Genomic DNA, 12,683 nt, shown 5'->3' on the forward strand with positions numbered 1-12,683 from the left:
CCTGACAGCAGTAGCACTGTCTTGGCCACGATGAATGAAAAACACTCCGAAGGCTATTGACTGCAAGCAATGAAGCTTGCTGCAAACAAACAGCCTCTGGGATGCATAATAATGCGACGATGCATAAGACACAGTACAGAAACTAGCTCTCCATTCTGCTTTTTCTTGACATGCCAGCCTCAGAGTTTCTACAGATAATTTCAGAAGATAAATGTCATAACTGTGTGCCAAATGACTCAGGCAGTGCATTGTTGGTGTTGTAATGATGTAACACTTTATCCTACTACGCACGAGTCTCGTCAAGTGTTGCTCCTGGTGTTAAAACCTATTTCCTTGTCTTAAAATGTCTTTCGCTCTTTGTTTCAGCCCCTGTCTGCAGTCAGACACACCATCCGCTCCACCAACAAACAAGCCAGAGCTGAGAGGACGCGCTCAGAGATAGACTGTAAGTAAACAAAAAACCCAAACCCATCACCAAGGCCAACCCTCCCCCCATTTCCCTCACATAAATCCGTCCCGTCAGTGGTCGGTGTGTCAGTCACCCTGGCTGTTTTAGGTCGATAGAGGTCCGGCGACTTGTCTGAGGGTCATCCCACTAATCCCACAGCACTGGCTGGCACTTATCCAGAAGCCACAGCATGTGGTAGTGTGTATAAAAATAGCCTGGGGATTCATGGAAGAGAAAGTGGATGTAGTAGAGTTCATTATGCTTCTGTGTAGCATGTGTTATTTTTAAGTAGCAAGTAACTGTTCCTCATATTTTACTAAAAGAATGATGTGAAATAGCTTGTCTGAAGGGTCACTGAGGTTTCTGGAGGAATTTGGTTTTCAGTCAACAGTTGTTGGTGCTGAATTTGGATGCAGCTTTAATAGATTGTTCAAATTTAGATTTAATCATTTGCAACCCTTCAGGGAAGTTGTTGTGTGTTTGTGTTGTCTTCAGCTGTCGTTCAGAAGTTGTCATATCATCATGTGTAGGTTCATGTAGTAACAGTCCAGCGCTGGTGAGATAAGTCCTCATCGTACGTGTTTGTGGCGTTACGTACCGTGCTTCATTGTGTTTTGTGCTTGTTTGTGCTGTGATGGTTTTGTACTCAGATGTACTTCCTGTTTGGTTTTCATCTATATTTCTCACAATTACATCTGACTTTCCCTCCCACATGAAGCAAACAATGGGACTCACCAAGGAGGGCCATGCTCAAGTCCTAGCTTCACTGAGGGACACAGGGGGGATGCAGGTTAGTGACAGTGTAGTGAGACAGTGTGTGTTTGCTTAAATCCCGAGCTCACTCCTAAGACTTCATTTAGAAGTAGGAAAATGTCGTAGCAGGTAATAGAACATTATGTTTGAGATGCAAGTAGCACTAATAAGGTGAGTTCCTGTGCATGAGTTGGATACTTACTGTTGCTTTAGCACGAATAAGGTTGAATAACGTGGTCATTGTGACATCTTAAGTTCCTGTCAGACTCTCAGAAATAAAATTACATTGTAGATGACTAATCAGATCCTAACAAGGAAGTTAAGAGTGACTCGCACGTCTCACCTGACTCCTCAGCCACACTTTCTCAAATGTTTTCGCTGAAGGTTGGTTTCATAAGTCCTGTTTGTGACTCACCTCCTCACTGTTATCTGTGTTTTAAAAACTGCAGCACCCACCATATCAACATACCTCATGCAGAAAAACACACAGGAGAAAAAAATATAGTGGTCTGAATTCTTGAATACAAAGTTTCTTTGTTAATGAGAAGCTGATTATGTGGGAGTATTTATTGGCAGGTTGGTTGATTTCTTTCGCCCTCATAATTGCAGCAGGATCACATCATGTTTATACTGGACGCTGTAACAGTCTCCTCTATGGGATCAACTGTTTGACAGAATGTGACCTCAAACCTAAACGGACAGGAATCTGCTCCTTGATTTATTTGTAATTCTTTTTCTCTTAACCAGTGTTTCTCCAAAGTGAACAGATCTGGTTAGTGTCAGTTGTGATCTGTGTTTGTCTTTGGTGACTGACTCGTCTTCAAGCTCCAGACCAAACATTCATATAGTAGCACAATAAATCAATGAAGGGTCCTGGTGGTGTTTTGACAGGTATGTTGCAATGGAAGCAGTTGATCTGCTTTTAGTTAATTCTCACACGTGTTTCTATGTTAAGAATGGACTCGGAGTGTTTTTCCAAGGTTCCCTGGTACTACTCTTAAGGCTTTGTGTGTCTTGAAGTGTTGGATACTGATGCCCTCTAGTGCCAAAGACGTGTGTAAGGAAAAAGACTGAACACATTTTTTTGTCATTCACAGTCGACAAACTCCAGTTCGAACCACCACTCCGGAAGGAAACTGAGGCTCATTCTGAAATGGTGATAATGACATTCAGTTTAATCAGTATTTGTACTCAAGCACTGCTTTCTGATTCTCTTTGTGATCAGTTAAGTTAATGTGCATGTACAAAAAAGAAAAAAAAATCCACAAATAAAAAAAATCCAGGTTTTAAAATTTCTATTTTTGTGCATGTGTGCCTTTCCACAGGATGTGAGTAAGGATAATGACTTCCCCTCACCCTGGAGTCCCTTTGCAGAGGGAGGAATAACAACCAGGTAATCCATGGAAACTGTTGTCATGGGAACTGCTCCTATTTACCCCCTGCTCTCTCTCCCTCTCCCTCTTTACCTGGCTTATTTATTAGATGGATGCATCTCTGGAGATTCATCCAGAGAGTGGAGACAATGTCTGGTTAAAGTTTTGTGTCTTTATTTTACCTCTTTAAAAACACAAAATTCATGGATCCACAATATGATTAATGAAGAGTGACAAAGTATAGTTTAGAAAGCAGAACAGAAAGGACCCCAAAGGCATGTTACTCATTGTTGACACTGACTGTAAATAAATTTTCCTGCAGGATGCTCCTCACTGTCGGTCACATTAACCTGCTCACTCACTGGAGCTATAACCTGTGTCTGTGCATGAACTCATCTCTCCCCCATCTGCAGTTCTAAATGTTAAACTCCTCACTTGTCCATGTGCTTTGACAGTTTCTTTTTCTCCTTCCACTTCTCTCTTTTCCTCTTTTGCACTGTTGGCCTCTCCTTCTCTCTCTGTTGTCTTGTCCCTCGAAGGAGCCTTCTCAAAAGCGTTGAGGATGAATTGTTCCAACGGTAACACTAACGCTGTGTGTGCTGTAGTGCTGTTCGCCATCCACCCCCACCCCCACAACCCTCGCTCAGTCACCACCATTTCTGCAGTGAAGTTTAGCACCCACCATGTGCACCAGTCACCCTCTCTGACAACCCTCCATTCACTATGTGTGGTAATAGCTGTAGATCCAGTTGCATACATGAGTCTGAGGTAGGAAGGCAGGTAGGACACTGAGATGTGAAATTAGACAGGAGGATATTTAATTATCAGCCTGCAGAATTCAAATCAAATTTGTTGTAGGTCTCTACTTTTGGCTCCATTCAATTAATTTCATGATTTACTGATAAAAGAGACAACATTAAATATTCTGAAAGTTAAGTACACCATGGTCTTGGTCCCAGTTTTCAAACTCATTAATTTGAACAGAAACAGAAATGTATTTTTTGTGGTTTCCAACCCATGATGTTCACTCTGTTCAGTAAAACAAACACCATCCCCTTCTCCTCCCTTGAGTCATGCTCTCTTTGTGTCTAAAGAGAGATTTTACATAAACATTTGCATCATTAACACCCCTCCTGAGCTCTGATGGGTCATAATTTCCACACTGATTGCTTTGTTTGTTCCCTGCAGGGGACACATCGCCCATCTTGAAGACGCCTTTGAAGAAGTAGAGCTGTGAGTTACATTAATAGATTTAAATTTCATCATAAACACACAAATATGCATTGCTGTAGTTAACATCTTTCTTAAAAAAAAACAAAAAACCTCCACTTCAGGTCAACTCTCAAGCCAGGGGTTCCTCCTCCTCTGCCCCCAAAGGTGAGAAACTATAAAATTTTATTTATTTGTTTATTTTGCATTTGTACAATTAGTATCAATGTTGGATATGTTTGAACTGCAGAGTGATTTGAATGAAGAGCAGACTTTTTACTCTTATCTTCAGCCACGATTAAACAGTTCATCAGAGGAGCTCGGCCTGAATGAGGAGAGGTCACTGACAGTGCGGAGGTTTCCTAACTCCGAGAACGGGCCGAGTCAGGTGGCCCGCAGACAGAGCACACCTGAGCAGGGCAACAAGGTGGAGCACTCGTCGCCAGACTTCCTCTCTGCCAGTGTCAGCAGCCCTGGCCTTTTGTCTCACGCCTCTGATCCTGGTGAGTTCCAGCTTTTCTTCTCTAACTTGTAGCACCTGAATTTACCTGTGTAATGACCTGTTCATATGTCTTTCATTGGTGTCTGAATTCTTGATTAATGTAGGTCTCTAAATGAATACTTATCTTATTTTTACAAGCTCTCAGTAAATCTGAATGTAAAGGTAAGAGAGCCTGATGTAAACATATCTGATGTTTGGATATAGATTCTGTCTGTTTGACAGTATGATTAATAGTTATGCTGCAAATGAAATTTTCCATCTGCCTGCTCTCTCTTGACAGATAATGATTCAGATGGCAGTGTGAATGGAGGCAGTCCCAAGCCACCACCCAACCAGCAGCACCGGAAAGAGAAGAAGGAATTCCCTGTGAGTTTACAGTTATGGATTTCAGTCAAACCCCCACACCTTTCATTTTTAGTTCCATTTGGTTTTAAGATATAAAAATCATCTATGATCTTAGAACCTATATTTTGCACGTGGACTGTCTCTAACAAGCTGGCTCATCTTTCACTGAGACCTCAAATATGATGTTTTTCCTTTGTAAGAGCCAAACACTGATAGTTAAAGAGGGAAATCTGGCATCTACTCATGTTGAACATTTAATTGACTTTGACAGAACACACACAAAAAACCAGCTCATACTGTTTGTTTGGATCATTGTTGAGACTGAAACTAAATTAGGCAGCTAAATTTAAAGTAATTGTTGTTTCTTTGTCTGCATCTATAATATATTATGTGGGTTTTTTGTCTCCTCTGCTCCTCCTCAGAAACCAGCCATCAACGGCCTGCCTCCCACCCCTAAAGTGCTGGTGAGTGAATCATCTGCATTGTCCCGCACAGTCTCTGCTCTTCTTCCCTGCTGGCCTGGTTTCATGGGCACTGTTATTAAACTCTTGTCTGAAACGCTGCTGTACATTCTGTAGATATTTGGGGTCCACAGAGCTTTCTGCTTTGTGGTTGCCTCTGCTCCAGCTCCAGCTCATTAAACCCTGGCTGACATTTTAGTGCTTCACTGAGCCAGAGACCGCCTGTTTTGAGCTGTGTTGATTTTCACTGCAGATGGGAGCCTGTTTCTCCAAAGTGTTTGATGGCTGTCCACTGAAGATCAACTGTGCCACATCATGGATTCATCCAGACACCAAAGGTACAGCTTCATGCAACAAACACCTACACAAACACACAGAGTTAACATGTTTTATTAAAGTGAATACATCATTTTTTTCCCTTCTAGATCAGTACCTGATCTTTGGGACAGAGGATGGCATCTATACGCTGAATCTTAACGAGCTGCATGAAGCCACAATGGAGCAGGTAACACCAGCTAAAACCAAATGTTAGAACTGGTATTTGTTAAAAGAGTAACTGTTACTTGATGTTATCAGTTGTAAAAGTGGCAGATTTACCACTCAACTTTAGTATTTGACCAATGGTCTTGATTTCAGACAGAAGTCGACAAAAGCGAGGCTTCTCACTTCCAGTCAGCGACCATCAAATTTGCCGTGACTAGGCCTCTAATTAAGTTAACTTGGGCTCCAGTTGACTTTAATGTTTCCAGCTGAGTTGTTTTAATACAATAATCTGGTTTTGTGCGTTATATTGAGCCAGAAGATTTGGGACTAAAGCCCCTTGTCCCAAACAAAAAGTTAGCGGGATCACCAGTTGATGATCCGTGGAAATGACATGTAACTAAATACAGAGACAGCATTGTTCTTGTGTTGCTGTGTAGAGCTAATGTCCCAGTAGAAAGAGTGTTCAGCATGAGATGTTATTTTGTTCTAACTTCATCCTTGTTTATATTTTATATAACGCTATGTTTTACTTTTAACGTTAACAAGAGGAAAGACTTTTAGGATGAGGTACTGACCAACATGTTTAGCAAATATACCCCAGTCTCAGGTAATGTGTCTGGGGTTGCTGGACTTTAAACTTCCCAAAATGCAGTAAAGAGCAGCTAGTGTTACCGTAAACTCCACACAGTGTGAAAATACTACACACACAGGGTTTTTTATGTAACCTGTACCTACACAAACTAATGCAGTCAGTTAACAATGGCCACAGCATTTGACTTTGTCCTTACACTTTTGCTCTCATCTTTTTAGTTTTGAAAAAGCTTGATAAAAAGACACAACCCTCCAAACTCTTGGGATGCTGGGTATCATTATTATTAGGGCCCCACATACACAGCTTCAACAGAGCTCGACAGACCTGCTGTGCTTAGTTACGGTTGCTAAGCTATTATTGAGCAATTCAGAGGAGGGGCTCAGCAAACATTTAATTGACAAATTAATGTTCTTTCACCCTGTTTTACTCCTTCCATTGAGAACTAATGTGCAGCTACATGCTGATTGTGCTGTCTTTGTTTAACTCCCTGTTTAGCTCTTCCCAAGGAAGTGTACATGGCTGTACGTTATCAACAACAACCTGATGTCTTTATCTGGTAAGTGATTGATTTATCACAGCCTCCTGCTTCACTGGCCACTGTCATAACCTGCTGCTTCTTTGTCCTGTTATCTGACAGCCCCTGAGGGCAACACAGTCACTCCATATCTGCAGCCCTAAAATAGCTGTTTCTCTTGTTTGCAATCAGAAAGCCTCTGTAAGAACTGTGTCCTCTTAGCACAGTGACTCATGAGTGACACATCTTGACTTTACAGCCTGTTCCTCAGCTGAAGAACCACTCATATATTGACCTGTGTAGGTTACACAGTATACCAGCTGCAAAAGCACAGCGCAGTTTGATACATATAACAAAACAGAAATGCTGTTTGTCGTCAGAAAAGTCAAATCATCTATCATTCAAAACCAAACTGTCTTCAGTTGGCTGTCGTAAGAAGCGAAACCTTTTCTCGGTTGAACAGTTGAGGATGGGATTACAAAGTGTGAGGTCTACTTTCGGTTTTACCTTCAGCAGTTTGCCCCTTGGTATACTAAACCTCTGTTCTCTTCTCCTCTTCCCTTGGACACTGTCCATCCTCCTCTCGCCTGGCTTGATTTGATATTCTACTAACTGGCTTCATCAGAAGGTAATCATGCTTCACATCATCATCACACTTCCTTTTTTTTTTTTTTTTTTTTACCCCTGTTCACGTCTAACCTTCTTACACGTGAAAGCTGCTTCATGGGATTAGAAATTATATCCAAAATATTTATAAAGTGAAGAAACATTTACTCAGTTCTTGTGTGTCGTGTTTAAGATGAGTGCATTTTAACTCTTGGCTTTGATTACTGTTACATTACTCACTGTTTTTTGCCCGTGAAGCTCATGACTGAATCTACTGTATTCTGCTCCAGGGAAAACCTTCCAGCTGTACTCCCACAATCTCATCGGGCTGTTTGAGCAGCTGAAGAAGCCGGGCCTGGCCGCTCAGTTCCAGACTCATCGCTTCCCAGACAAAATTTTACCCAGGTGAGATCATGAGGCTTTTTTGTTCTGAATCATGTCTCGTATATAAATTTTCTAAGCTACACTCCTGTCACTTTCGTGATGAGGTAACAACTCTGCTTCTCTAACTCTAAGCATGTTGCCACACTCATGCTGTGCAGTCTTTTTGTTCTTCACTGTCCACTGTCATGACAAATGACTGGGCTGGTAGAGAAAAAGGAGAACCACTGGCCAACTTCCCCGATTCTAGACGTCATCAGCTCTTTTAAGATTGTGGTCACGACAACTTGACTGTTTTCTCTCTCCTCAGGAGGTTTGCCTTGACAACGAAGATCCCTGACACAAAGGGCTGTCACAAGTGCTGCATTGGTGAGTGGCCTTTTCCCTCCCAGCCACTTAGTTTTATTTACTCAGCCTTCCTTCTTAAACCATGTCAATACACAAGAAGTATCTCCTTATAGACACGTCCTCCTGTGCATTGCTGCAACAATTCTGTAAACTATTAGGTATCCATGATGATGTATTGATTTGTGTGAGGTTTTGAATATCATTACTGAGTCTCTCCAGTCTTTTAAACCCGATACTTCTGGTACATACTGTCATAGTGCCGCTTTCCACCAACACAAACCTAGGTGTTAGGTGCTGGTTCTGGGCTGCTACTAGTGCCAGTTCAGAGATGGTTCAACTTGCAAACTCTCTAAGAACTGGTTGGCTTTTCCACAACTAAAGAGCACAACAACAACAATGGTGGACTATGTGGTCTCTTTACGAGTATTGCTCCTAGCTTTGTGAGCCCACAGTGGCATTTAAACATTCTAAATTTGATTTTGAAAATTTTTAAAAAGCCAGTTTTCCTGGCCCAGAGCCGGTTCTTTTGCTGCTGAAACGCAAAGAACTGGTTCGAGATTGGCTCCAAACCGGCCCTCGATGGCTGCCTTGGTGGGGAACGGGTAATAGAGGACACACACAGCTCAGTCTAGCTACGTGTGTTGACACTCTTTTTCTGTCTATTTCACAGTGAGAAATCCGTACACAGGCCACAAGTACCTGTGTGGAGCGCTGCAGTCTGGGATTGTCCTGTTGCAGTGGTATGAGCCTATGCAGAGGTTCATGCTCATCAAGGTCAGTTCACTATTTTCTGTGTTGTCTCTGATTTTATTTTTGAATCTAGCAAGGAAGTGCAAGGAAATAAGGATCAGGACAACTTGAGTTAACTAAAAATGCACATTGCTCCTTTGCTCTTAAACTCAAGTTACAGGGAATTTGTATAAGCACAACACTGCTAAACTGATACTTCCACCACAAAATACACTCAAAGTCTCATTAATTATCAGAAAACACTGACACTAACCTCTGTGTCTTCTCTCTCTCCCTGCTGCAGCATTTTGACTTCCCTCTCCCCAGCCCACTGAAGGTGTTTGAGATGCTGGTGGTCCCAGAGCAGGAGTATCCTCTGGTGTGTGTGGCCATCAGCCAGGGCACAGAGCCAGGCCAGGTGGTTCGCTTTGAGACTATCAACCTCAACTCCTGCTCCTCCTGGTTCACAGAGATGGGAACAAGTAAGTCAAACATGTAATGACAGTATCTGATGTAGCGATGAATGCCGTGGACACAAGGGCATATTGTTGTGTTAGGAAATGGGTGAATGGTGACTTCTGCAGAAACCAGTTCCTCTAATTTCAATAGTGTGAAACGGACCAACGCCTTTGTGGTTTTGCCATTGATACCATGTGAAACACATTATCCTCCTGGGCAGCTTTTGTGCAGTTTAAACAAGAAGGCACAACATACTGTGACGTGTATTTCTGTGGTATTGCTTCCTCTACACATAAACCGCACAAAGAACCCTCCTTGTGAAAACAGGCCTCTAAAAAATATGTAAACTAATCTTCAAGGCTTAATTATAAAATGACTAATACACTAATGATGACATTGAAAGAAACACACAGTACATTGTACATCACTGGGGATGTTACAGGATTGTTACTGTTTCCTTTCCACAGGTAATCAGCAGGTGGATGCAATCCATGTCACCCAGCTGGAGAGGGACACGGTGTTGGTGTGTTTGGACCGTATGTGCAATCTCTTTTTAACAGTTAATACAGTTTTTGAAGAGTCCAGATTTAAGTGTCTGAGTTTGTTCATTCCAACAGCCTTTTATTATTTTCTTCTGCAGAAAATTTGAAGATTGTAAATCTCCAGGGCAGGCTGAAGTCTAACAAGAAGCTGGCATCTGAGCTCAGCTTTGACTTCTGCATCGGATCTGTTGGTAAGCTTCCCGACAAGCCTTCACTCACTTCAGCATCTGTGGTAAAGAAGTAGAAGTACATCACATTTTTAGTGTGGAGAGTGGTTTATGTCAGCATAAAAACTGAAATCGCTTACTTAATAAAAATCCCAGCATGAAAAACTGACAGATCTGCAGAAAAGCTGTCATATATCCAGCAATGATGCATATTTGATTTAGGAAAACTCAAATTGAACTGCATAGTTCTCACACTTATAGTTTGTTTCAATCAAGCTGACCATGTTGCATTGGCCTCTAACCTCTCTGTCATAACAGTGTGCCTTCAGGACAGTGTCCTGGCCTTCTGGAAACACGGCATGCAGGGAAAGAGCTTCAAGTCCAATGAGGTAAAATACACCATAACCACTACAGAAGTTTATATCTACATTTATGTATCTTTAGTGTAAAGCTAGAACATTTACTCACACATTACTATGTGCTGGGAGAGAGCCTTTCAAGCTAAATTTAAGGGTGTAGTTAACCTTTAAAGGTGCTATATGTAAGTTTTTGCTGTCATTACACAGACAACATTAGCACTGACAGCTGTTCACTCACCAAGAGCTTCAGCCATCGTTGTGTTGACAAGACAAGAGGTTAAAATAAACTCTGGGCAACACTGTTTCTTCATCCTCTCATATTAGACTGAGGGCAGACTGGACGCTGCAGTGACTCATTATAGCAACATGGTGTTAGGAGACAGGATGGGCTGGGGCTAGCTAGTTATCACGCTAATATCAGTCAAGGAAAAGTGATAGAAATAGAAGCAAAACAAGCGTTTCCACTGCTGGAGACAGCACTTGCCGAGTAAAGGAATGAAGTTTGATACTGAACTTGCAGTCTTTTTTCCATGTTGGTAAGTAAACAGCTGTTAATGCTAATGTTAGCTACGTAACGATAGCAAACCTTACATATAACACCTTTAATATAAAACTTTCTCCCTTTAGAAGATTTTTCATAGTTAAAAACAATACTGACATCACGGTTTAAGTATCCGTTTTCATTGGTACCCAGAGACCACAGACTCTAGTTTGTTTCACCTCCATGAATACGAGCTTCTTTGTTTTGCACACGAACAAACACCTCTGGGTCTCGTCAACAAAGACCCTGAGTGCCGTCAGTTTATATGCATGGCTACATGCTGTAGGTGATCCTAGGAGATTAGCCCTCAGGTGGAGCCAGACAAAGTGTCTTTGTGTCAGGCCGAAGGTAATGAATTTGTCCACCTTTCACGGAGGGATTCCATGCTAACCCGATCACGAGTCGCATTCAGCGGCACAAAAAAAGTTCAAGAGATCGCAGGGAGGTGAAGCATTCTGTTTTTATGAAAAGTGATATGGCGATAGGGGCCACCCTTTTGAAAGCTTGCCGTGTCAGACGTGGTCCTGCAGCACTCGGATGAAACAGAAGGTCTGTTTGCTGAGTCTGTGCCCAGCCCAGCTTGACCGTTCTCCCATAGCAAGGATTTTTGAAATGTCAGCAGCCATGCAAAATTCATGCTCAATCATAAACGAAACCCGTCACACAACAGGGAGCAGCACTAAATAATTCAGCCATCGTCTCGTTATGATTCCTCTCAAAAGCGAAGGCATTCAAGGGGGGCAGGCTTATTGATCCGTGCCTGCCTTGGTGGGTGCTCCTCTGAACACCCGAGACCTTGTTCTCATTTAGACTTAAACAGATCAGATCTCTCCCGAGGCCAAGGACTTACACCTAGCAGGTGTCACCCGCCGACTATCTCGCATCTGTCGACAAGTTTTCATGTCATGTCAACACATAGGAGTGTGTTTTGAAGGGGCCCTTGTCTTTTTCTCTGCAAAGTGTCAGGCTACATCTTGTGACTAGAACAGGTAAGCTCCAGGATTATAGAGTCCCTAGAGACGGCACTCAGTTACCTACAGTCTGTTAAAAAACATGTAGACATTTAGTTGTTAAAGGAACAATACGTGAGCCACATGTAAACAGTTGTCTCAGCAGCAAAATTAAAACACTGGACAGGATTTTTTTGAGTTGAACAGACTGACACTAAATAACCAATAAATCTATGTAGATAATGTTTTGTGACGTATAAAAGGCTTAAATCAGTAAACACAGCAGAAAAGCAGACTTGTTATTTTAATTCTGATTGGTTAAACAAATGCTTTTTTTATTGATTAAGTTAAAATCATCATTACACCATATATGTGTAATTTATGCATAGATTATTAGAAACATAGATTTTGCATTAAAGGTATTGAATACCACAAACAAATAACAAACATAATTGCAAATGTTTATTTTACTCCTTTATATAAACTAGTTGTTAGCACTTCAGCAGAGCAGACACTGAATTGGGGCAGATTTCTTCAACATCAGATGTCATTTTACTTTCAGTTGAGGGGTAACAATGCCTGAATAGTTGCTTAAATGACAGTTGGACAATCAGAAATGTTAGTAATTTTGGTATATTCTATAATGAGCTTGTTTTTGATTTATTGGGGTCTTGTTTTTGATTTTTTTATAGTAGTATAGAGTCAGCGCCTTCAAGTCCAAGGCCATGATTTTCTTCTGGAAAACGGTGGATTGCTAACTTTAGATTGGGAGCGAGTTGTTGCCCAAAGTGAAAGATTTTTGTTCATGAGCTAGGGTAAAATGGAGCGTGAGTTTGACAGGCATCAGTAATTCAGGCTTTATACTGGACCTAGTTTTTGTACCAATCATTATGTTTTGGCTGTGAGGTGTGACTTAACATA

The 12,683-nt window shown here is 41.6% G+C and overlaps 1 protein-coding gene across 3 annotated transcripts in view; it reads left to right on the forward strand.

Annotated features, from left to right (window-relative positions):
- The window catches only part of map4k5 (mitogen-activated protein kinase kinase kinase kinase 5), a 31,901-nt gene that overhangs the window by 15,749 nt on the left and 3,469 nt on the right, over nt 1–12,683 (forward strand). For 2 of the 3 annotated variants that reach the window (XM_051078145.1, XM_051078146.1), the window contains exons 14-32: nt 367–445; nt 1,167–1,238; nt 2,299–2,357; nt 2,527–2,594; nt 3,763–3,807; nt 3,909–3,951; nt 4,076–4,286; nt 4,566–4,651; nt 5,053–5,094; nt 5,345–5,429; nt 5,517–5,596; nt 6,662–6,722; nt 7,577–7,691; nt 7,978–8,036; nt 8,686–8,789; nt 9,049–9,226; nt 9,671–9,739; nt 9,844–9,936; nt 10,231–10,301. In XM_051078145.1, coding sequence (XP_050934102.1) covers nt 367–445; nt 1,167–1,238; nt 2,299–2,357; nt 2,527–2,594; nt 3,763–3,807; nt 3,909–3,951; nt 4,076–4,286; nt 4,566–4,651; nt 5,053–5,094; nt 5,345–5,429; nt 5,517–5,596; nt 6,662–6,722; nt 7,577–7,691; nt 7,978–8,036; nt 8,686–8,789; nt 9,049–9,226; nt 9,671–9,739; nt 9,844–9,936; nt 10,231–10,301 — 1,620 coding nt within the window. The remainder of the gene's footprint in view (nt 1–366; nt 446–1,166; nt 1,239–2,298; nt 2,358–2,526; nt 2,595–3,762; nt 3,808–3,908; nt 3,952–4,075; nt 4,287–4,565; nt 4,652–5,052; nt 5,095–5,344; nt 5,430–5,516; nt 5,597–6,661; nt 6,723–7,576; nt 7,692–7,977; nt 8,037–8,685; nt 8,790–9,048; nt 9,227–9,670; nt 9,740–9,843; nt 9,937–10,230; nt 10,302–12,683) is intronic. The other variant, XM_018681682.2, reaches the window with a different exon arrangement.

Source organism: Lates calcarifer, linkage group LG19 (genome assembly GCF_001640805.2).
Source record: "Lates calcarifer isolate ASB-BC8 linkage group LG19, TLL_Latcal_v3, whole genome shotgun sequence".
Taxonomy (NCBI): domain Eukaryota; kingdom Metazoa; phylum Chordata; class Actinopteri; family Centropomidae; genus Lates; species Lates calcarifer.